The 22193-nt window shown below is 49.2% G+C and overlaps 1 protein-coding gene across 6 annotated transcripts in view; it reads right to left on the bottom strand.

Moving 5' to 3' along the window:
- Window positions 1-22193, bottom strand: part of SLC39A11 (solute carrier family 39 member 11) — a 365936-nt gene that overhangs the window by 89079 nt on the left and 254664 nt on the right. For 4 of the 6 annotated variants that reach the window (XM_043905660.1, XM_043905657.1, XM_043905661.1 and 1 more), the window contains one exon: window positions 14668-14838. The exons of the other annotated variants lie outside the window; for them this stretch is intronic. In XM_043905660.1, the coding sequence (XP_043761595.1) occupies window positions 14668-14838 (171 nt within the window). The remainder of the gene's footprint in view (window positions 1-14667; window positions 14839-22193) is intronic. 6 annotated transcript variants of the gene reach the window in all.

Below are 22193 nucleotides of genomic sequence, written 5' to 3'. Positions count from 1 at the left end.
CTATGACATCGCCATCACCTCCCAAGGCAAGCCAGGATATTTCATTCTTAGATGGCTGTAACTGAAAAGACTATTCCTTCAGCTGTGCTGACATTTGTCCCCCTGTGCCTTCCACTGCTTAGTTGGAAGAGAACAGAGGATGAACCCAGACTCTCTTCTCCATGGTGGTCCCTCCAAGTTGTAAAGTAGATTCTATCACCTACATCTCATTTCTCCAGCCTAAAATGTCCCGTCATTGCAGCCACTGCTTCCGTCTTTGAGATTCCAGCCCAGCATGGTGGGGACGCTCATCTGTAGGTCCACGGATGTGTACTGTCTTCTACCCTTGGGTACCTGGAGGAGGCAGCAAATGAAACAGGAGTCCCAAGGGAAACCACTTTTAGGGCTGACTCAGCTTCCCAGGGCTCCCTCAGCGGAGAAGAGGTGAGCAATGAATATTTAAACCAATAAATGACCAAATGAATGATTGTGTCTCTTGTTGAATTGAAGCCCCGATTCTTTTTCTTGCTCCTGAGTACGCTTGGGTCACGTATTTGGGGGATCTAATTTCAGGACTCTACTTGGGTCCCTCCGAGTCTGTTCATTTTCGCCTCGACAGAGCCCGTCGAAATTCCAGCATGTTGGGATCTTGCAGTTTAATGACTCAGCCATCCCTCAGATTACCCGTCCCTCCCAGCCTGTGTCCACTCCAGATTAACTGGTGTGCCATCAGAGTGCCCATCTCAGTGATTAATTAGATTATATTCAGCTTAGATTCATGTTCCTGTTGTTTTTTTTTTTAAGGCAGAGGAGATATCTCTTGTCTTGTCTTCCTGAAACGCAGGGTGTTATGGGCTGAATTATGTCCCCAAAACCCATATGTTGAAGTCCTGACCCCCAGGACCTCAGAATGTGACCTTATTTGGAAATACGGTTGTTGCAGATCCATTAGCTAAGATGAGGGCACACTGGAATAGGGCTTGTCCATAATCCAACATGACCGGTCTCCTTCTGAAGCAGATGCTTAAAGAGGGAAGACACGTGATGAGACACATGGAGAAGATGGCCATCTACAAGCCCAGGGCGGAGCCTGGACCAGATCCTTCCCTGCCTGCTGAGAGGGAACCTCCCTGCCAACACCATGACGTTGGACATCCAGCCTCCGGGTCTGTGAGGCAACAAATGTCTGTTCTTTAAGCCCCTCAGGTTCTGGTACTTCGTTGAGCTGCCTTAGGAAACTAACACAGAAGGGGAGGAACCAGCCAGCCCTGGGGTCCCTCTCAGCTAAAACTGTTTCCACTGAGACACGAAGAACCTCTGGGCCTTAAACGCCCCTGGGGTAGGGGAAGGGAGCAACTGGGAACCAGCCTTGGACGCAGCCTGCTTCAGGGCTTCATCCATGGACACCACAGCAGAAAGCAGATGCAAACTTTTGTGGCTTCAACAACTAATCCCTTCAGGATGGCAGTGGGAATAATTTTCTGAGTCGTGAGCGCCAGAGTTAAGAGGAAGATGTCCAGGTTTATTGACGACCATCATCTGAAACATGCAAATAATTCAAAGGTGGAGAATGGAAAATGGGATGCTTCTTCCACCATGAATCTCCAAAAAGGACATTTCACCCCCTCCATGGGTAAGCCAGGCATGTTGGGTTAGGGACAAACCCTATTCCAATGTGCCCTCATCTTAGCTAATGGATCTGCAACAATGCTATTTCCCATTAAGGTCACATTCTGAGGTCCCGGGAGTCAAGACCTCAACATATAGGTTTTGGGGACACAGTTCAGTCCATAACACCCTCCACTCAGCATTCAAGAAAAAGGATATTTCCTCTGCCTTAAAAAAAAAAAAAAGGGTAACATGAATCTAAGCCAAATGTAATCTAATTTATTGAGACAATAAATGAAAGCTCAGAATTCAAGAGTCAAGTTGTATAACAGAGTGGGGTTGGGTCCTGGGGTCCACACGTCTAAAAAGAAATCAGGATTAAAATCATTGCTTGATTCTGTGGGTATCAGAAGCACTCACTGATAACCAACAGCAATGCAAAACTCAACCCCCTGTTTGTCAACTTGGGAACAAGCTTGGCTATGTCTTAGACAACACATCAATTTGTTGAAAACACATGTAGCAAAAGAAGCTGCGTCTCTCCTTCCAGGTGTCAGAGCAAAAATCCCTTTACTCTTCCGGCCAGCAACCCGAAGGAAAACAAGGGAATTTGTGGCTTGGTTTCCTTGACAACCTTATCTTCACTCTAGGCACCATCTCCTGTCTCTAAGCAACAGGGCACTCTCCAGACTTACCGGGAGGTAAAACTTGGCACTTATCCGGAGTCTTTGAGGACCAAGCAAATTAGGGCAGGACCCCAGGAGCATGGGAGGCTGCCTGCCCCAGATGTCCTCACCAGACCCCAAAGACACCCCGGCATCTGCCCTCCCCCAGGGCTGAGCGCTTGGAATTCCACATCTCCACTCTCCGCCCCTGGTTTCCTCCTCTGTCCTCTACCGGTTCATCAGCTGGCTCCCCACACACGTCCCCACGCACTCCGAAAGGCCCTGCGTGGCCCTTGCGTGACACAGGCCGACCCCAGAGCACAGGGCACAAGATGCAAACCTGAGATGCTGCCACAGAGGCTTAGTGGGTTTTGTAAACAAACAAAAAAGTGTTTTATTAAAAGAGGAGGAGGAGGGAAAAAATGACTATTTTGGTGTACTGACATCTAAGAAGACTTTGTTTGCACCTCAAAACAGGATTCGGAGATTTTCCATCATGCCCCCACCTCTTCCCCAGCATCGCAGAGCAGGGAGGGTTTCTGAGAGTATACAGAAGAGAAACAAATGAGCAAGATCTCTGGAGATGACAGTTTTGAATGTTAAGAACAGAAGAGAAGAGAGTTGATGAGTGCAAAGCTCCAAGTTGAAAGGGAATGAGATTTGGATGGCGAAGATGCTGAAAACGGTGCTTTCAATGGCCGGGTCCAGTCATCAGGATCACGGCTGTTTGTCTGGTACCTTTATGCCTCAGGCAGGCTCATCTGCTACCAGAGATCGTATTTCATTCTCATATCACCTGTGAAGAGCGGGGTGCAGCCTGAATTATTCACCTTCCTTCCTTCAACTTGGAAAGTTGTCACACATAACAATCACACAGTCAGTAATTTTCAAAATAAGATGGAAACAAGAGACTGACTCCTAGCTCTTACTTATCCATAGTAAGGGGGAATTTGGCTTGTCTAAATTGCTACAGTGCAAATGCAATTTCCAAGTTTTATTGTCCGTGGGAACTGTGAATTATTTTCTAATTAATATTTTTTTTTTCTGATAGCTCACTCACGTGACGGATCTGTTTGAGATTCATGTCCCTGTTCATTCTCTGAATGGAGCTGAACTATTAAGTAGAAAAGACTGAATTTGTCGTCAGGCCCTCACTCGATGTTCCACTTACAATAGCTACTTTGTAGAGGGTGGCGCTGAAGCGGAGAGCAGGGGCCGCAAAGATCAGCTGAGATTAGGACAGTTCCGGGGTTGAGGAAAAATAGGAAGAAATGGGAGGAGGTGATTAGCGGGCAGCAGGAGTGAGTGACGGTGCTGGAGTAACTCGTGGGCACCAGGGCATGGCGCGCTTTGGCAAGAGATTCCAGGCAACAGAAAATAGGATCAAATACACACCCTCCCAGGGCTTCCCCGTGGCTCAGTGGTAAAGACTCCACCTGCCAACACAGGAGATGGGTTCAATCCCCAAGGCGGCAGGATCCCCCGGAGGCTGAAATGACAACCCACTCCAGTATCTTGCCTGGGAAATCTCATGGACAGAGGAGCCTGGCAGGCCATGGAGTTGCGAAGAGTCAGACACAACTGCGCGCGCACACACATATACTCCCAAGAGCTACCAACCAGTGTACGGGCGGGCAGAATCAGCGGGTCAGGGCAAGACCTTGAATGAGGACGTGGTACCTCCCCTTCTAGCACGTAACACTCCACAAACCACGGGGTTGCCTAGTCTCGAACGAATTGGGCCTCTGAAGATGGGTGGTTTGAAATGCCTTGATAATCTAGATGTTGGAGGAAGTTGCGGTTCATCGAAAGGCCTCAAGGGGCTTCCTGCAGACTGAACTTGCAACCCTTACCCTTACGCTGGCTACCAGAAGCGACCCATCTTTTCTCCTCCTCATCCAAGCGCCCCCCAAGATGAGCTCACCACCTCTGACAGGGTCGCCAAGAAGATGGAGCCCAAAGCGATGGAAGGTGTGAAGTCCAGTCACACCTGTGCTAAACGGGGAGCTCAAATGGCAATTATCTCCCTGTAAATGGAGACAAACCAACGAGCTGGGAACGGACCACTACTCACACTTGGGTGAGTTTCACTCACCGCTCTCAGTCAGAGAAAGGGGAGCAGAAAATGGAATGCTGACTTCAGAATTCATCCTTGGTTAATTGTTATTTGCAGAACACGAGTAACATTTTAATTATCTTTAACCACATCATAAAAGCTAACAAGGGAGTAGAGACAAAATAGAATAAACAGGGGCTTATTAGGTACATAATTAATGGGCGCTAAAATTAGCCCACATGAATATGAATGAACTGGGACCCATTATAAAGTTCGCACCTCAAACGTTATCAACTGATTAAACTGCACCTTGAATGTCACCAATTGATTAAACTTGTTAGGTGCCACAGCTTCTGGACAAACAAGGTCACTCAACAGGGGAGAGACAGACCCACCAGAAGACGCAATGTGGTTCCGTGGTGGGTTATCAGGCAAGCAAGGGTGCCGGGTATTTTTATCAACCAGCATTTTAGAAAGGCCACCATTCTCTTTTCTTTTAGAAAGAAAAGCAAGGACAAATGAAGCTCCTGTCAAAGACCGTCGTAAAGCCAGTGGCGACTCTGGACATCTTCTTTAGCAACACAATCGTACTTTTGATTAAGGAGGGCGGCGGCGACCAGCACGCTCTGAATAACTGGTGAAGTGACATCTCGACGTGGTCCACACACCAGCCGGGCCATCCAGGAGAACCTCCTGTGATCGTGGCACCGTCCTCTGCCTGCCGTCCAATAAGGCGGCTCCAGCTGCACATGGATCTCTAGCAACTGACACGTGGAGAGGTACCCCCGAGGATCTGGATTTGGAGTTTTATTTGATTCTGATCAATAACGGCACATCTGGTGGCTCCGGGATTCAAGCCCTGGCCTTGTCCACATGGGAGTGTCCTGAGTAGCTGGGCTCCGAGAGGCTGCACACAAACCATGCAGGGGGTCCCCCAGCCTTTCTGGCACCAGGGATCTGGCTTGTGGAAGACAATTTCTCCACTGACTTGGGAGGGTTTCAGGATGATTCAATCTCATTACATTCATTGTACACTTTATTTATATTGTTATTACATCAGCTCCACCTCAGCTCATCAGGCATTAGATCCTGGAGGTTGGGGACCCCTGTACATTGGCCTGGCAACTGTAGAAAGACTGGAAGTCACGGGAAGCGTTGAGTCCTAATATAAAAACAGGTTTGCATTCTCTTGCTTTAACTTTTTTTTCTCTTTAATTTACATAATAGGTAGCAGGATGATGCAACCCAAGAGATGTGTAAATGGGTCTTGATGTCAACCCTCATCCTTGTGCAGCCTTAAAGCAGAGACTTCTTGATCTGATGGTCCGAGAGTAGCACTCGGGGTACCTGTGTGTCTGGAGCCTTGAGGCCGGAGTTGATGGTGAATCTAATGTCGCTTTTGAGCAGTGACGCAGGGGTCCAAGAGTTGCGATTTCACTCTTTGGGAGTTCGTGCTAGTTCTCAGCTTCCAACCCCACAGCCTGATGTGGGAGCGAGCTAGGAGCTTCTGCTGCAGCACACACACAGGAGCACAGAGCTCAGAGCGGAACGTCACCCCAGACAGGAGCCCGCGCTAATTATCACGTCAGGCTTCCCACTGAGAACCAGATAATTAAAGGAGAACATCACAGTGTTTCCAGACCCTGGAGTAAACATTATCTTCACTTGTAACCTCTGGGAGAGGAAACTAAAAGTGATCTGAGACGGTCCCACCTGAGACCACCAAGACCAGAACCGAACGATCTTTGAGGAGCAAAGGGAAGCCAAAAGTAGGTGGGAGGAGGGACGCGAGGGGCGGGGAGGAGGTGGAGGGAAGTTAACCTTGTTCGGGTCCTACCGCGTCCTGGCCATGGTGATCCGTACTCCACGGCAGGAGACACGGGGGGTGGCCTTGCTTGCTGCCATCTCACTGGACACTGAACCACAGATAGATATTACTCCCATTTGCAGCTGGGAAAACTGAGACTCCCGTAATCTCACCTAAGGATCCTCAGCTAGCAGAGCATCTGGTGGCTGCCGGATGCCAGCCCTGGCCTTTCTGTCTCTAAATCCTGTGCTAGCCCCCTTCCTTGATGTGGTTAAAGACATGACTGTCTGCCCGGGTCCCGATCGTCCCCACCCGATGGTGGAGGGGGCTATGGGGTTGCACGGTGGTCACTCCACACACACGTCTGCACAGCCCCCAGCAGCAGGTGCCGCTGGGCGAGGACGAGGCTTCCGGCCCAGGTTTCCCCTGCCAAGAGCTCCTTGCTGGACAGAGCCCGAGGCACCAGGAGTGACAGCCACACCAACACGCCGATGTGACGCTGCAGGCGTTAACATCTGATGTGGCGAGCTCCCAGGAGTGAGAAGCATTTCCTGAACGTTTCTGGAACTGTCGCCAAAAAGCTCTGTGATCCACTGGAAGAAGAGAGATGGGGCTCCCGGAGGTTCAAGGGGCCGATGGAGGTGTCACGTGGGCTCCCTGGTGGTCAGACGGGAAAGAACCTGCCTGCGATGCAGGAGACCCGGCTTTGATCCCTGGGTCAGAAAGAGCCCCTGGGGAAGGGAATGGCAAAGCCCACTCCAGTATTCTTGCTGGAGAAGCCCACAGACAGAGGAGCCTGGCGGGCTGCAGTCCGTGGGGTCGCAGAGTCGGACACGACTGAGCGTGCACGCACAACAGGGGTGGCACGTGGAGATGTGCGTGACCCTCGTTCTGCCAGGACCTGCTGTGTGCCCAAGAGCTCGGTCTTTAACCCCTCTGGGTCTCAGTTTCTAAAATGTAAACCAGGGTCTCAAATATCTAAATTGTCTAGTGGAGCACTGGACGTCTGAAATCTCAGAAGGCCTCAGGAAGTGGTGGCCTCTAGCATCACTGGGGCATTTTGTGCCTGACAGTGATTTATGGTTTTGAGTAGGGTTCAGCTCACCCACTGACTGAGCCTGGGTCTCTGGCTGCAGAAAATATCCCTCCAGTTTCTGGAAGCATAGATCAGTGAGGTGGCGCTAGTGGTAAAGACTCTACCTGCCAATGCAGAAGATGCCATAAGTGCAGATTCAATCCCTGGGCTGGGAAGATCCCCTGGAGAACAAAATGGCAACCCACTCCAGTATTCTTACCGGGAAAATTCCATGAACAGAGGAGCCTGGTGGGAAACAATCTACGGGGTCACAAAGAGTCAGACACGACTGAGCACACACGCATAGATCACTGTAAAATCAGCGGCTCCTGCATCGGGGTTTTCCTGGAAAGGTCTACGTATAACAGCAGAATTCTCTACTCTTTCTTTGCCCCAGGAAAATGAAGACTCAATGAGCTCTTCTTTCCAGCCGTTGGCTTTCTCTGCACATGCTCAAGGCTGCCCCTGCAAAGCCCCCCGGGCAGCAAGTGGAGATCACAGGAGGATAGAGTGAGTACTGGGGCTCGTGACACCAATGATCCCTGGGCCCTGGAGAAGGCATCTTTCCTGGCCAAGGAGACTTTGCAGACGTGATGATCCTGGATTACCTGGGGATGGGGTAATACCCGCAGACTACCTGGGTGGGGCCCAAACTGCAGTCACTGGGGTCTTTATAAGAACGAGGCAGGGGGAGAAAAGGTACAGAAGGGGATGCAATGTGACCACGGAGGCAGAGACTAGAGCCGTGCGGCTGAGGGGCCAGGAAAGCCAGCGGCCCCCAGGAGCTGCAGGAGGCCAGTTCCAGGGGCGACACGGCCCTGCCAACACCTGGCTCCCGGTCTGCAGGCCCGTAAAGGAGAAATCTGGGCTGCTGGAAGCCACTACGTTTGGGAGGATTTTTTCCACTGGAAGTTGATACAATCCTTCATTCTGTCTCCCACCAGTAATTCAAACAACTCCAACTCAATAAGAGTCTCTCAAGCATAAAGGAATAACTTTACTTTTATACTTTTTGTGTATGTTGGGGAGAGATTAGGGATGTTGAGGTGGTTAGGTGGTGGAGAGCATTTTGGGGGTCAGCAGATACAAGCTATTATATGTAGGAGGGTTAGACCACAAAGTCCTACTGGATAGCACAGAGAACTGGATTCAAAATCCGGTGATAAACCATAACAGAAAAAAGTACTTTTTGAAAAGAATGTGTAATTGAACAGCAGAAATCAACACAACACTGTAAATCAACTGTAATTCAATAAAAAATAAAAACAGAGACCACTTTTACCTGCTTACAGGAATCACAAATACTCATTATAGAAGAGCTGAGTTATGACTCTCACAAAAACATGAAGGCAACAAAAGATCAGCTGTAATCCTGTGACTCCATGATCCCAAGAATAACCAACCAGTGTTAACATATGAGTAATAAATCTGTGCAGTTTTGTTCCCTGGAACAAAATCACTTCTGATGAAAACGTCGAGCGTCTGGTTTAAACCCGTGAAACGGGGTCTGTTAGGAGCCGTGAAGGGAGACGGGTCACATAATTAAAAGCAACGGTCGTGCCGTTCTAGAGACACAGAGAGTGACCTCCGGCTCTGTGGGCGTCACGGGGACAGCCAGCAAAGCAACCTCGACTCTCGGCTCTGATGTGAAGAAACTGCACAAAGCAAGTGACTCATCCAGCCGCTTCTTCTAAGGACCTCTTCAGGTCAGGTCAGACAGCAAGGCAACTCTGACCTGGAGACTTGTATCCTGGAGACCCCCAGAGTGGAGATCCACAGCCCACCTGGCGGCCGAGGTGGACAGGAAACTGGGACGCCCGGGTCCCCTGCTAGGAAGGAGGGCAGGTCCCCAAAGGCGCCAGCCACCCCCAGAGCCCGAATAGATAATGCACTCTAATACGAACTGTATTCAATACGGCTCCAAAAAGGAGACGGGCTTATTTACAAAGCAGAAGCACTCACAGACTTATGGTTGCTGAGAGAGGGGGGAACTCTCGCAGGAGAAGGACAGTTAGGGAGTTTGGATGGATATTTTAAATGGAGAACCAACGAGGTCCTGCCGTAGAGCATGGGGGACTCTGCTCAGGGTGATGTGGCGGCCTGGACGGGAGGGGAGTTTGGGGGAGAATGGAAATGCGTGTGTGTGGCTGAGTCCCTTCGCTGCTCACCTGAGAGATCACAGCACTGTTAATCGTCTACCCCAGCATAAAACACAAAGCTAAAAAAATAATAACATCTTCCTTCACTTCTGAAAAAAGAGAAGACGATACAGGCCTCCTTACAAGAAGCTCCATTTATGAGGGGGAAATAAATACATATAAATAACTGCCATCGAGAGCAATAACGACCAAGACAGAAGCAGATACAGGATGTGGGAGGGAGGGGTGTCACCCAGAAAGGAGTGGTGAACACCGTGAAATAAATGGAACTAATAATGGACTGGGCTTCCCTGGTGGCTCAGAGGTAAAGAACCCACCTGCCAGTGCAGGAGATGCAGATTTAATCCCTGGGTTGGGACGATCGCCTGGAGAAGGAAGTGGAAACCCACTACAGTATTCTTGCCTGGGAAATCCCATGACCAGAGAGGCCTGGTGGGCTACATACAGTCTATGGGGTTGCAGAGTCAGAAATGACTGAGCAACTAAACAACAATAATAAAGTGTTAACACTACTTATTTTTCACTGACTCATTCAAGGCCAGTGCTGGAAGGAACCACCGTGATCATTTAGCAACCCCTCCCTCCTCCAACCACCAAATTTTCAAATGGAGCAGTGCTTGAATGAGATAACTTCTAGAATCCCTTTAAGCTCTAAATTTAACTTTCTCAGTACAAAGACCATAAGCTACTCATGAAAAGAGATTAATAGAAACTCGATGGCTGGCTGATTTTTAATTCCACTCTGCCACAGAACGGCAGCCTGTTTTCCAAAGGCCTGGAAATCTCTGGAAGGCTCTGAGCCCTGGAGTGTATCCAGTACTGCAGGAAAAGCCCGTTAAGACACACGGAGCTCCTGAGGCTACAGAGCGGGGTCGCGTTCACGGAAAACGTGCCGGCTTCCCTGGGAGATCATTTTCCAAAGGACGCGGAGGAGACGCCTCCCCTCGGGAATCTCTGCATCCACCCCTTGGGCCGGCAGGGCTCAGGTCTACTGGCCTCCATCAGTCATCAATCACCCTTTCCTCTGGAAACTGCAAGCGCCTGCCCAGCTGGACAGTCTGTTTCTCTAGAGCAGGGGGTCCGTCCTGCTCTGGAGCTGTGGATGGCCTTCGTGAGGTCTGTAAACACCCAAGGGAAGCGGAAGTGTGAGTCCTCAGTCGTGTCTGACTCTCTGTGAACTTAGGGACTGTAGCCCGCCAGGCTCCCTGTCCGTGGGATTCTCGAGGCAAGAATACTGGAGTGGGTAGCCACTGCCTTCTCCAGGGGATCTTCCAAACTCAGATCGAATTCAGGCCTCCTGCATTGCAGGCAGATTCCTTACCGTTTGAGCCACCGGGGAAGCCTGTGAATACGGCAAACTGCCAGCAAACGGGTTTGTGTGCAACCTTCTCTTAAAGAGGGTCCGCAGCTCTTAGCAGAGTCTTGGGGGGACTATGAGCCACAGACGTTTAAGGACGCGTTTATCCTCACACTTGTGTCTTAAATATGAGCCCAAGGGCCCTGGGCGTGCGCTCACACCGGTGTGCATTCTCAAGCTCCAGGAACCTCTGGGAGACAGCACACATGCTAACAAGCTTGCCTTTTGACTCCCACATTTGAAAAATAATTTTTTAAAACAAAATGTCATCCCCAGGACATGGAAAACTGAATCAGCCAAGACAAAAAAAACTTCAAAAAAAAATCAATTATCCATTTAGTTACTGTGAAAATCTATCTTAAAACCCAGAGTCTCTGGGAACATCAAAGCTCTAGCTAAATTTTTAATAAACCATGAAGGCAAGTGTTAAAGAAGTGACCTTTTCAAAGGTAGGTTGGTGACAGAGAAGCTCTTGAAGCGGTGCTCATCAAAGGGGACGAAGCTGCCAGAAGGTGCCGGTGGGTGAGTGAACTTTCCTTTAGACTGAAGTCAGGAGCTTGAGACTCTGGGATTGAGCCTCACCAGAGTCTTGGGAAGTACATCTATTTCTATTTAGATCTTTATTCTTTTTCAACTGGTTAAACAAGGCAGAAAGAAAGCCACTAACTACCATGACTGAAAAGACAGCATAAGCATAATTCTCTTCAAGGATTGAGAAGTGAATCCGTAATTGTCTTCTCCAATAACGTGTTCAACCTGTTAACTCCAACCTGCAGTTAACAGGCTGAACACGTCTGTGGAGGTTTGGGCGCGGCCCTCTGCAGAGCCCTCGGTCTCCCAGCGGGCTCCTCAAGATACCGGGGGAGTGGGACTTCCCCAGAGGTCCAGTGGCTAAGACTGCAGGCCCAAGGCAGGGGGCCCAGGTCTGGTCCCCGGTCAGGGAACTAGATCCTACATGCTGTAACTAAAGATCCCACGTGCTGCAGGTAAGACCTGGCACAGACAAATAAATTAATTAATTAAAAAAAAAAAAAGATACTAGGGGTGAGTGCGACCAGATCTTTCCACGGGGGCAAACCCACTTTGGTCAGATTTGTGCCCGGGGGTCCTACATAAGATATCATCTCAATCCATAGTGAATAGCAAGCTCCAGGAAAACAATCAAAATAGCTGACTGTTTGGGGGCAAAATCTTGACTTTTACCCAAAGGGAAAAAGCCAAGAGGGAAATGAGAGGGAAACAGAGGCTGAAAAAAACAAGGCCAATCAGCCTATATGATCATAGGATAGACATATCTAAGATCAGGATAGAAATACTTGCGGGAAACGCTTCTCGCCTAGAGGAAAACCTGAGCCTAAAAAGTAATCAGACACTTAGTCTTTTGACACGTTTCATGTCTATACACACACACACACACACACATATGTATATATATATATAGACACACACACACATATATATAAGTATATATAGAGAGACACACACACATATAAGGTTTTCCCAAGTGGTACAGTGTTAAAGAATCCGCCTGCCGATGCAGGAGACGCAGGTTTGATCCTAGCTTGGGAAGATTCCCTGGAGGGCATGGCAATGCACTCCAATATTCTTGCTTGGGAAATCCCATGGGCGGAGGAGCCTGGGGGACTACAGTCCATGGGGTCCCAAAGACACATACATATGTGTGCATGCATGTATATATATATGTGTATATATATACACTGGAATACATAACATACTGATATTTTGCCTTCTTTAAAAATGACCCCCAAAAATCTTCATTGCACAAGCAAAAGAATTTCAAGTTCCCCACCGAGGGATAAACTCGGCTTGGCTGTGGCCTTCCCTCCCCCAGTACTGAAGCCAGAAGATAACAGTATTCCCAAGGCCTTCAAGGAGAAACGCGTGCCCCTGGCGAGCTCCGCCCACTGCAGCTTCGCTCCTGTGTTGGGGTGACAGGGTGACATTATGAACTTTGCAAGGACTCAGGTAATGTATCACCTGGAGCTGCTCGCTGAACAAGGTGATCACTCAAACTTGACTTTCAAAACTATGAAAGGCGAATCAGAATGTTTAAGAATTCAAGACTGAAGGGGTGAGAGGACTTCCCTGGAGGTCCAGTGGTTTAGAATCCGCCTGCCAATGCAAGTGGGGGTATTCATCCCGGTCAGAGTACTAAGCTCCCACATGCCTCGGGGCAACTAAGCCCGCGCACCACAAACTACTGCGCCTGCGCTGCAGCTGAGACCCGACACAACCAGAAATGAAGCCAAGTAAGTATTTTTTAAAAAGACTGAAGGAATCAGGAGCATTATTAATGCTAATAACAGCTTCCACTTTTCACATGCTCAAATGGCCCAAATACTGTATATATTGTGTATATACACATATAATCTTATTTATCACAATTAGTGTGGTTCACTTTGTAAATAAGAGCCAAGTCATCTCAGTCATAGCATCATTCCCACTTTATAGATGAGAACGCTGAGGTTCAGAGAGCTCAAGCTATTTGTCAAGATAAACTATTTAGTAAGCTGTGGAGATGGAATTCCAAAATGTAACACAAGGGCTTCCCCAGGGTCCCTTGATTTGGCTTTTAATAATATCTTCTGTATGTTTATCTGTCTTTCCTAGTTATTCTATATAAAACATATTCTTTTTTAAACAGAACACCAACAAGTTTTTTTTTTTTCAATGAAAATAAACCCAAAGACGTGAAACAAATTGGTTCAAAATGCTAAAAAGGAAAGGATCACAATGCAATAGGGAGGCACCTTCGTATTCTAAGTCAATCACTGAACGGATGTGCCTGTAGGCTTAAATCACACACAGCACAGGACCTCCCTGATGGCCCAGTGGTTAAGATGCTGAGCTTCCGCTGCAGGGGGTGCAGGTATTATACCGCCTGGCCCATCCTTGGGAACCCTGCCTCTCAGGTGACGAGCAACCTGACCAGGCTCACCTGTGAACGACTGCAAGAAGGAGGAAGGGACACATCCCCCCGGAGGCTGACCGGAACCAGGACACAAATGTCCGCCTTTACTCTCTCCCCTTTCAGTATAAAAGAAGCCTGAATTCTAACTCAGGCAAGACGGTTCTTTGGGAATGAGTCCACCGTCCTCCTGGTTTGCTGGCTTCCTGAATAAAGTTGCTATTCCTTGTCCTGACAACTCACCTCTTGATTTATTGACCTGCGTGCAGTGAGCAGTACAAACTTGGACTTGGTAAGGACAGAGATATGTCCGAAAGATGCCCCCAGGAAGGAAGCAGATATGGCAAACATCAGTGTAAAACGATACTGAATTCAATACTTAAACAGAGCATCAGGGGAACTTGCCTTGTGGTCTGGTGGTTAAGAATCTGCTGTTCAATGCAGAGGATGTGGGTTTGATCCTTAAGCCCACATGCCACAACTAAGACCCAATGCAGCCAGAAATAAACAAACATTAAAAAAAAACTTTTTTAAACATTAAGAAAAGCCAGAGACATTCCATGTTTACGAGAGGCAACAGCTAATGAATCTGTGCCCAAATAACTTAGTATCAAATATGTGAAGAAAGGAACTCAGAGGTGGAAACTGGAGTGAAATTGTCTGCAGTAACTGGAACAGGAAGTTGGAACATATGATGACCAATCCAGAGCCAGTAACCGGAAAGATAAACTCAGGAAAGATTCGCACTCCCCCCCCCAGGCCCCCTGGAGCCGGGGTCCCCAGCCTCCTGGCCACAGAGGGGCCCCTGCTGTCAGATCAGCGGCGCTAGATTAGACATAAAGTGCACAAGAAATGCGATGCACTCGAATCATCCCCAAACCAGCCCCACAGCGCCGGTCCCCGGAAGAATGGTCTTCCGCTAAATAGTCCCAGGTGCCAAGAAGCCTGGGGGCCACTGCAGAAAGGGCCGCCCCACAGCTGCCCAAGCCCCTCTCCAAGTCGCCGAGCGGCACGCGCGGGGCGGGCTCTCACCTGGGATGTTGTGGATGGTGATGGCCAGGATGAGCAGCGCGATCCGCCGCCAGCTGCTGCCGCCGGGCTGCGCCGCGCTGCCCCGAGGCGGCCCCGGGGCGGCGGGGCCCTCCGCGAGGTCGGCGGCCACCGCCCTCTTCCTCTGATACGCCTCGCCGTTCTCACTCTTGTCTGAGCAGAAAGAGAGGGACGCAGAGGGAGAGCTGTTAGAAAGGCGGCGAGTCAGGACTCGGACAAGCGGCGGCGGGGAGCTTGCAGGGCCGGACGAGGTCTATTTCCTGACTTCCCAATGGTCCGTGTACACATGTACCTGGTCCTCTGCACTCCATTACTCTGTTCTTAGGGTGAGATTATCCCCAAATACCCAGATTAGCCCAAATATCCATGGCCGACTTGCTGATTCCTAATGGAGGCAAATTGCCTGGATCTGAAATACGGGAGAGCAAGACTGAGACAGAGAATCCAGGCTGCGGTTCACAGCGTGGGCGTTACCTATCAGGGAGGCTTCCTGGAGGAGGAGGGCCTTGATCGAATCTTAAACCCGCGGTGGCACGGATGGAAAGGAGAGTCTGTCCATCATCTGAGCCTGCAGACCCTGACTCGGATGGCAGACAGGCCACCAGGTCCTGTCTGGGACGTCTACCGTGGGCAGGGAAACCGACAGCCGGGTTTTGACGTGCTCTCCCCGGGGGGTTACTCGTGGCGTCTTGCACTCTCCAAAGTGTCCTGCTTTGGAGGATACATTGTGTGGCTCCCCAGGCTGGGGGGAACAGCAGAAGCCTGACTGAGGCTCTGCTCTGATGGGGCCAGCGGACTTGAAGGAAAACAGGGAACTCCCCGTGGTGGCCGCTCCCCTTCTCTGGGGACACGTTTTCCACAAGCAAAATCATTCTTGTCTCTGAGCTGAAAACTGCAGAAAACTTTTCCCAACATCAAATTAAGAAACTTGGAGGCTTCCCTCACCCCTGACCCCGGGAGCGTGGTGTGGCCTCAGCTTAGTCCTGGCGGAAAAGCAAGACAAGGGTGCTTATCTCACACCCCGGGTGCTTCATGTCAAGACCAGAATCTCACTGCATAAACGGGATCAGATCTTTGATTCCATTTTCAGATGAACATACTTTAGTGGAATACATCAAAACATGAAAACAGCAACAACAATGAAAGAAACCACTATGCCGTGGTTTGCTGAGACCAGGCAGCTTGGAGAGGAAGAAAGAGGTGCAGGGCGGGCAGGCTCGCTCCTCCCCAGCTGGCCTCGGGGGGCTTTCTCCTTGGGAGAGCGGAGGCTCAGAGCCTCTGGGGAGAAGGGGCCTGTGATCCATCCTCTCAAGGCCAGGGTCATCAGCCCTCCTGTGGTCGGGAACCACAACACTGGTCCCTGGAGGGTGCAACTGTCTCAGGCGATAGCCACACCTCCAAGGCAATATTTGCACAAGCGGAAGTTCAACATTCACTTTGTTGTGTCTATACGTGTGTGCATGCACGCGTGTGTGCATGCACGTGTGTGTGTGTGTGCACGTGCGCAAGTATGCAGTTACCACTGGGACCCGCCTTTCTTTTTTAAATTAATTAGTTGTTTTTGTCTGAGTTGGGTCTTCGCTGCCGCTCAGGCTTTGCTCTAGTCGTGGCGAGTGAAGGCTACTCTAGTTTCGGGGCCGGGAGCGTCTCTTGCTGCAGAGCGGGCTCTGGGCGCACGGGCTCAACAGCTGTGGTGCACAGGTTTAGCTGCTCTAAGGCATGAGGCGTCTTCCCGGACCACAGATCGAACCTGTGTCCCCTGCACTGGCAGGCGGATTCACCCGGGACGTCCAGTACCATCTTTCTCGCCTCCGAGATTAGACCATCTTTGTGTGTGTATGCACAGGTGTGTGCTTCTGGGCACACCTCGTTTTGTTTTTTTTAATTGTTGACAATACCCGATAACTCAGGCTACAGAGGCTTATTGTGGAACTGAACAAAACGTGTGGGATTTAAGCCCATAAACCCCAAAGGCACAAGCAAGCAGACCTGAGTGCTGGGCAAAGAGGCAGCGATGCAGTGACGGGGGGTCACTCAGCTGTCTCCGGGGCCAGGCAGTGGACACCCCGGATGCCCGGGGTCCCCTCTGTGCACACAGCCCCAGCAGGGAGGCTCTCCAGTGGGAGTGGATAGAGACAAAATAAAATAAAGGAATAACCCTTCCCTTTGGGATTTTCACAACGTCAGGAAGGACAGACAGGAGGACACGGATCACGCCCGTAAATCTAAGGGACAGAAGTGCACTGTCCCAAACAAGCACTGGGAGGCAACACTGATTTCTGTCACTATCACGGAAGAATCCGACTCTGGGTCTCCTGCAACTGACGCACAGACCCCCGGGGGCCTCGAGAGCAAACTCCAGCACTGAACACGCGTTTAACAGGAACGTCGAGAGGTGTGAAGACTGATGAACCGAGACGAGGATGCGCGCCTCGCCTCGGGGTCCTCGTCAATGTGTGGACGCGGATGTGGCTGCCTTTCCCTGGTGGGAAATGGGAGGCTGCGACACCTGATGCGCTGGGAAAGGTAAATAAGCCAGCATTTGATAACAGCCGCTAATGAGCCTGCAACGAGGAAAATTAGTCCAGATAAATCATCACCGAGAGGAAGGGTGCGTCCCCAGCCATGAATGTTCTCACCTCTCCTGGGAAGGCTGGTTAAATCATCACACTGTCCAGTAAGATGCCAGCAACGCGGACAAAGGGTGACCCCTTAACAGAAGCAACAGCTCAGCCCGGCGTGGGATGAGGGGTGCTACCAAAGTGACAAGCCCGCGTGAGAGTTCCTGGGAGAGGAGAAGTCTGGGCACTTTTCAAGCAGGATTCAGCAAAGGGGAAGGACGTTTTGGGGAAGAAACAGCCGATGTCGGGTTTAGGAATGGAAAACTTCACCAGCGACACTGGGGGGTAATACTGAGAACTTAACCTCAATAAATCCTCCATCCTTAAAAAAGCCCCATGAGGTAGAGATGATCCCTTACAACAAACAAGGAACTTAAAGAACAGGGAGGCAGAGCAACTGGTTCCAAGTCACAGTGCTGGGTTCCAAGTCCTGAATCCAAGATGGATTCAGGAGTCAAGCTGGGTCCTGTGCCTCCAGAAGCCACCTCTTAACCAGGGCCCTGCGGCTGACTGGGAGTCGAGGGTGGCGTGGTGACCTACCCCTTTGCTCGCAAGAGTGTGTTAGTTGCTCAGTCATGTCCAATTCTTTGTGACCCCGTGGACCGTAGCCCGCCCCCAGGCTCCTCTGTCCCTGGGATTCTCCAGGCAAGAATACTGGAGTGGGTTGCTGTTCCCTTCTCCAGGGGATCTTCCCAACCCAGGGATCAAACTTGGGTCCTCCTGCATTACAGGCAGATTCTTTACCATCTGAGCCACCATGGAAGCCCAAAAGCATAGCAAAGCCAATCACTGCAGAGACATTTAGGAACTTGAAATCCAAGACACTTAAGTTCAGAGAGACCCAGTGAGCTTGCATCACCAGAGGCAGAAAAGGCTCCGTGGAAACCTCATATCTATAATCACTGCCGCGCGTCAACAAACCTGAAACCATGAAGACACTATCTCTTAACCCGTTAGATCTACTGTTGTAAGTATAAAGCCGCTGTCCGTAGGATATATTTATTAACACCAAGCGAGGGACACTGGGTTACAATCCTTTAAGGAAGGTGGAAAGACTTCAAAGTTGCCCATCACCAAAACCCATTGTTTTAAAAAATTTAAACTCGAGCATCTATGCATCCACACCAAGAAGGGGCCCAAGGCCGGGGCTCAGCCTGACGCCCCCCACTTCATCCTTCAGGGGGAGGCACCCAGTTGCTAAATGTGAGAATGAGGACCACAGGATTCAGACAGACCAGACCAAGGCTCCCGTTTCCAGCTGAATCACGAGGTGACTTTATTGCACACATTTTGTCCCCTGCCTTCTTCTCCCCAAACAAGGGACGTGATGCTTGTACCAACACACGATACTGTAGGGTCTGGTGGGCACAGCTGGGGAGGTTGGTGGAAGAAGAGATAAGCCCCTCCCCTCGGGGAGTGACTTCCTCCCCCGTGAGAGGGCCTGATGTCCTCCGATCACAGGCTTTGAATCACTTTCCATCAGCGATGCTTTAGAAAGTAAGGTGGAACTTTTGATCTTCTTTCCAGTTAAAAAAAATAAATAAATACAAGGACAATTTTGGAACAATGAGTCCTTACGGATTCAAGGACCTCAGACAGACTTCATCTTGCTAGATAAATGCCACAGTAGCCTTCGTTTTGTCCCCCATGGGCCCAGACTCAGCAGGGACAGGATGTTTGCTGCCCCTGTGATGATGTAACAGACCAAATCCATCAATAATAGGCCCAGAGATGGACGCTCAGGCCACCAGAGAATAGGAGGAACTCTAATTAACAGATCATCAGTCACAAGAGCTTTAGAAATGTCCCCATTACTGGAGATGATCTGGTTGAATTAGCACAAGTAGGCAAATTCTCGTCCGCTAAACACAGAAAGCCTCAGGTCCCTGGAAAAAACTCCTTCTTCCTAAATCCTTGCTCTGGTCTGCTGCGCTCAGTCATGTCCGACTCGGCGACACTGTGGCCTGTAGCCCGCCAGGCTCCTCTGTCCACGGGGTTTTCCAGGCAGTAACACTGGAATGGGCTGCCGTTCCCTCCTCCAGGGGATCTTCCCAGCCCGGGGACTGAACCCGCGTCTCCTGCGTCTCCTGCATTGGCAGGTGAGTTATTTACCGCGGAGCCACCGGAGAAGCCCTTGTGGATTATCCATTTTAAATACAGCAGTGTGTATGTGGCTTACACATCTTAATATGCAGTTTCATATTCCACTTGCTTCATTTAAGACTACAGAAGTATTTTCTAAATTCCTTAGCCTCTGGGACTCTAGTTTTTAATGGCTCCAGGGCATTTTTCTTTAGTCCCAAGTCTATCCTTCGCTTTTTTATGTAAGTTTGAGTCATTGCTCTGTTTCCCGGATGTTAGGCGCAGTGCTTCTCTCTCGCCACATGGGGGCGTACTCCTTCAGCTCCCTCCCATCCGCCCCAGGAAAGCTCCTCCTTCACTTCAGGCACTAACTCTGTTTTCCAGCTTCACGATTCATACATACCACTGGACCATGTAAAAGGGCTGGCCTACCCCAGGAAGCAGAGCTTAGCAAGTGAGGAGAAGCTCCTACTGCTGCGACTTCCCCTGGCGGTCTAGTGATTAACACTCCGGCTCCCAGTGCAAGGGGTCTGGGGTTCAATCCCTGGTCAGGGAACTGGATCCCACACGCTGCAACTAAGACCCGGTTCAGCCAAATAAATAAATAAAATAAAACATATTAAAAAACAACAACAACAACTCCTACTGCAAATGGTGGGGGATGGGGAATCTCTGTGCAAAAGATCCCTAAATATTCCGGTGCTTACTTGCTTGCTCATAAATTACTCCTGGCCGACGACTGGTTTCCTAAAATTGAACTGCGACGGAGATGCGGTGTGTCACATGCCTTCCACAAATGCAAATGCAGAGAGATGCATTTGAAAATAAACCAGAGAAGATTCCTTTCACTGACCCCGGGCTCCCTCTCCACCTTTCAGTAAGTACTACCTCTTCAGGCTAATTTCTGCTTCCATTTCCAAAGAAAGGAGAGACGGCCTTGGAGATGGAGCGATACACCAAACAGACTCATTCTTGGCTTTTGATCCTGGTGGGGAGGAGGAAAGTCCTGGTGGTTTCAGGGAGGAAAAAAGGAGTTTCAGGGGCGGAGGAAGATTTTGACCCTTCAACATTTTGCCTTCACTGCTGTCTTTAGAACCTGTCGGGCACCTGAAAACGTGACTCAGCTGTGACGAACAGGGAAGGCGGGGGTGCTGTGGATGGGTGATAGAACGAAGTCTATCGCTGATCAAGAGACAAGAGGAAACGGAAGGAAAAAAGATGCTCATGCCTTTCCCAGAAGAAATTCCTTACACGCTCATTCACCCAAGACTGTCTTTAGATCACCCAGAACCCCATGGAAATAGCGTCACATCGGCTGCAAATGTGAAGTCCTATCGTAAAACCAACGGCAGGACATTCATTTAGACGTTATCAATTTAATATGTTTAATGGTTTTAACTGGTCAAGTCAGGGCTGGTTAGCCATTGAATCCATCCTGCCACTGGGCAAGGACCCCCCAGTACAAACTCTCCTCCCAATAACCTCATTTCTAAAGATACAAATGCAGACTTAAGCAACCTTGGAAAACCTACAAGTACACAGAAGAAAACTGAAATCACATCAGCTGAAAAAAATTTTTTTGAGTTTGCTGTATTTCCTTCCACACTTTTTCAAGTGGTTTTACATAACTGGGATGATCACATTATACAGCCGCAGACTATTTTTGTTCCCACTGAACACAACGCAAACATCTCCCCCATATGATTAAAAACCCTTAGAAGCATTTCAAGCGGTACAAATAAGTGTTCACCTTCTCAAACCACTGGGCATTTAGGCTATTCCTAAATTTTTCTTTTCCCTAAAAATAGCACTGCAGAACCTTTAACCTATATAAACAATCAACAATTTGAACCAAGTTCCCAGAAGTTGAACGGCTGATCCAAGGGCCTTGAGATGTTGGTCTAACTAATTTCCGGAAAGGCCACTCCACTTACAGTCTTCTGAGCAGTGTCTGCAAGTTTTCCTCATGTTGTTTTCTTCAGTCAGCCTGAGTATTTTTCATTTAAAAATAAATGTATTCATTTATGGGGGAAATGACATTTCCCCTCATTTGTATTTCTCTGACTACAAATAAAAGTGGACATTTCTTATAGCTCCAGGCATATTACTTTCCTCCTTTATGCAATGTCCTCTGTTCAGAGGAGGTCTCATTGAGGAACGTGAATAGGATTAGACAATTCCTTAGAGACATGAGTAACTTTCCTGTGATCCACTTATGCGTGTCAGTGAGTAATGAGCTGGAGCTGGGAGTAGCGGGTGTTATTATAAATCAGACAAATGGATCCAGTCTGTCATGTTGAAATTTCAGCCTCCATTACTAAATTCCTTTTTGACATTCCTCAGGACAGAAAAATGCCCTTAAGAAAAAGTGTTGGACAAAACTAGAGTTCAACAAAATACATGCACGTCTATGTTCGTAGCAACACTATTCACAAAAGCCAGGACATGGAAACAACCGAAATGTCCACCAGTGCAGGAATGGATAAAGAAGACATGGAACATATAGACAATGGAATACTACGCAGTCATTAAGAAGAAAGAAGTAAAGCCATTTGCAGCAGCACAGATGGACCCAGGGATGATCACACCAAGTGAAGTCAGGGGAAGACAAATGCCGTGTGACATCACGTATGTGTGGGTCTAAAACACGACACAAATGAACTTATTTATGAAATAGAAACAGACTCTCAGACATAAGAGAACAGACTAGTGGTTGTCAAGGGGATAGTCTAATAGATTAGCAAATGGAAACTATTATACAGAGAATGGATAAGCAGCAAAATACTACTGTATAGCACAAGGAAC

This window comes from Cervus elaphus, chromosome 5 (genome assembly GCF_910594005.1).
Source record: "Cervus elaphus chromosome 5, mCerEla1.1, whole genome shotgun sequence".
NCBI classification, from domain to species: Eukaryota; Metazoa; Chordata; class Mammalia; order Artiodactyla; family Cervidae; genus Cervus; species Cervus elaphus.
Note: the sequence above shows the minus strand (reverse complement) of the source record. Positions and strands in the feature narration are given on the sequence as shown.